The sequence below is a fragment of the Triticum aestivum genome, chromosome 6D (assembly GCF_018294505.1).
Source record: "Triticum aestivum cultivar Chinese Spring chromosome 6D, IWGSC CS RefSeq v2.1, whole genome shotgun sequence".
NCBI lineage: Eukaryota > Viridiplantae > Streptophyta > Magnoliopsida > Poales > Poaceae > Triticum > Triticum aestivum.
The window spans coordinates 384,764,624-384,766,841 of NC_057811.1; the positions used below are offsets into that span (position 1 = coordinate 384,764,624).

Below are 2,218 nucleotides of genomic sequence, written 5' to 3' on the forward strand. Positions count from 1 at the left end.
CAAGTACATCAGTTTTATTCAAACTACACCAGAGCAATCTCCATATACAAACTCGGTGTGTGCGTGAGTGCCTGCTAAGATTCTTTCAACTCTCAATGTCCCCATAAATTACTGTTCCACACACACATCTGTCCGTGCTTTGTGAAGAGGGTAAACACTGATACCTTAAGTCAAAATACAACAGCTAACAAGTACTTTTTTTTATGGATGAAACTCGTGAGGTGACGTGAAAGTCCACAAATGAATATCAAGGTAGTGAATTCAGGGGTGTAATATGTGGATTTTATGGCACACATGGGCGGTGGCACACATCCCCATTATTTTGATTTTCAACCCTTTATATATTTTGAACCAAAAGTCCAAATTAAGTTTCGTTTGCATATTTGTGTTTCTGACGAGGGTTTTCAAATATGACCCATTTTAAATATGTTTTCACGAGTTTTCAAATTTTCGTTAAGTTTCAACTGTTGAAACTTGGTACGAGCAAACGACAAAAACATAAAACTTGGTACCAGCGGATGACAAGTTTTGAAACCTAAAACTTTGGACAGGCGTGTGCCCTCTCATCTACGTGCATCTACAAGTTTCCGGGGGCATTAGTGGGTAGAAGAACATTTACTAGGAATTTAGCATTTTTAGAGGTACAATTTGCAACAAGGTCATGTATTTCTGAATGAAAATACACTCACAGTGATGAAAGCAAAACTGCAGAAGATCAGCGCAAAAACTTTTGGAGAACCAAGGAGCAAGCTAAGCTGCATTAAAGGTGTGGCTGGATCTCACTCGACAAAGTCTCAATCAACTGACATAATATATATTGAGATTTAGCACGGTCTCTATGTAATATCTCATTAATACAACATCAACTGAGATTTTGCAACACTGTTGATTAAAACTTCTTTTACACGGTGTCGCGGTGCTCACTAGCTAGTCACTACGCACGCCAAAAGCAGAGGTTTCTCGAGAGGAGATGAGCCAAGGAAAAACAGAGCGGCAATAGAACCATGTACAGCACAGTAGTGAGGCAGAGAGAGGCATGGATGGATCTTGGCTAAGTTGCAGAGCGAGCTGCTGCGATGACGGCGGGCCGGCGTGGGTGGGAGGGGACGATCAGGCGTTGGCGGCGAGCTTGAGGGAGGCCGGCAGCGGGCTCCGCATGGGCGTGCGCGGCGTGGGCGGGGCCCCGAGCCGGCGGCCCTCGGCGTCGTAGTAGATGGCCCCGGAGAACTCCAGCGGCTGGCACCGCTCGCCCATGAGTATCTCCTTCCTCCACACCCCGTCGTCCGCCTCCATGCCCCACTCCTCCTCCGCCGGCCCCGCCGCGGGCCTCCTCCTCCCCTTGGACGACGACGGCGTCGCCGGCCACGACAGCGCCCTCTTGGCCTTGCCCCCGGCCGCCCCGAGGAACGGCACGACGGCGCGCGACGGGAAGGACGAGCCCGGCGGGCGGCGCACGTGCAGCCGCCGCGCCGCCCGCGACAGCCGCCGCGCGCACCTGCCCACCAGCTCCGCCACCGCCTGCGCCAGGCTCACGCCCATGGCCGACGCCCCTTCCTCCTCCTCCTCGCCGACTCTCTTCGATCCCCCGTTGGCTTTGGCTCCTCTCCTCTCGTGGTGCGCTTGTGCCGTCGTGCGTCGCCGCTCCGCGGGTATTTGTAGAGCCCCACAAGCCGGTCGGGACCCCGGACGGTTCGGCTAGTTAATGAACTAGCACGTACGTAGCTAATTAATCATCATCAGTCTAGTAAGACCCGCTGATCTGACCGTGATTAGATTAGGTCGCTCGATTATAATTGGTTTTTGTTCCATAATTAAGATCGTCGGTCGCATTGTATGTATTTGCGGCTAGAACTCACGTACACGTACTTGTGGGCGTATTGATGGAGTGACGACGATGGGGCTTTGCGGGTGGCAGAATTACATGTCTATCATGGGTGGCCGGTCGGATAGGTCGTACTATAGTGCTGTTGGCAGTTGAATTAAATTAGTCAGCCTATAATTGCGTGGCTTTTCTGGTTTGGAATTTGACGGTTGGAATTAGGAAAGCGATCGGCCTGCCAAATTGGCTGGCTATGTTCCAAAGACGGAAGGAGCTAGACACAAACACGATCTACCTCGGCTTCCTGTACGCAGATATTGAGCTGACAAAACATCTTAAGGGTGAGGTTATGTTCAAGTGTACTGTATTGCGTCCTACTTCATCTCCCATTTGCAAGCG

At 51.0% G+C, this 2,218-nt stretch overlaps 1 protein-coding gene across 1 annotated transcript; it reads right to left on the bottom strand.

The window, feature by feature from the left end:
• Nucleotides 1–789: 789 nt before the first annotated feature.
• Nucleotides 790–1,634, bottom strand: LOC123141695 (uncharacterized). The gene has a single exon (XM_044560778.1). It carries the CDS (start codon nucleotides 1,537–1,539, stop codon nucleotides 1,111–1,113), a length of 429 nt encoding a protein of 142 aa, XP_044416713.1. The 5' UTR covers nucleotides 1,540–1,634; the 3' UTR covers nucleotides 790–1,110.
• Between the last annotated feature and the right edge of the window lie 584 nt (nucleotides 1,635–2,218).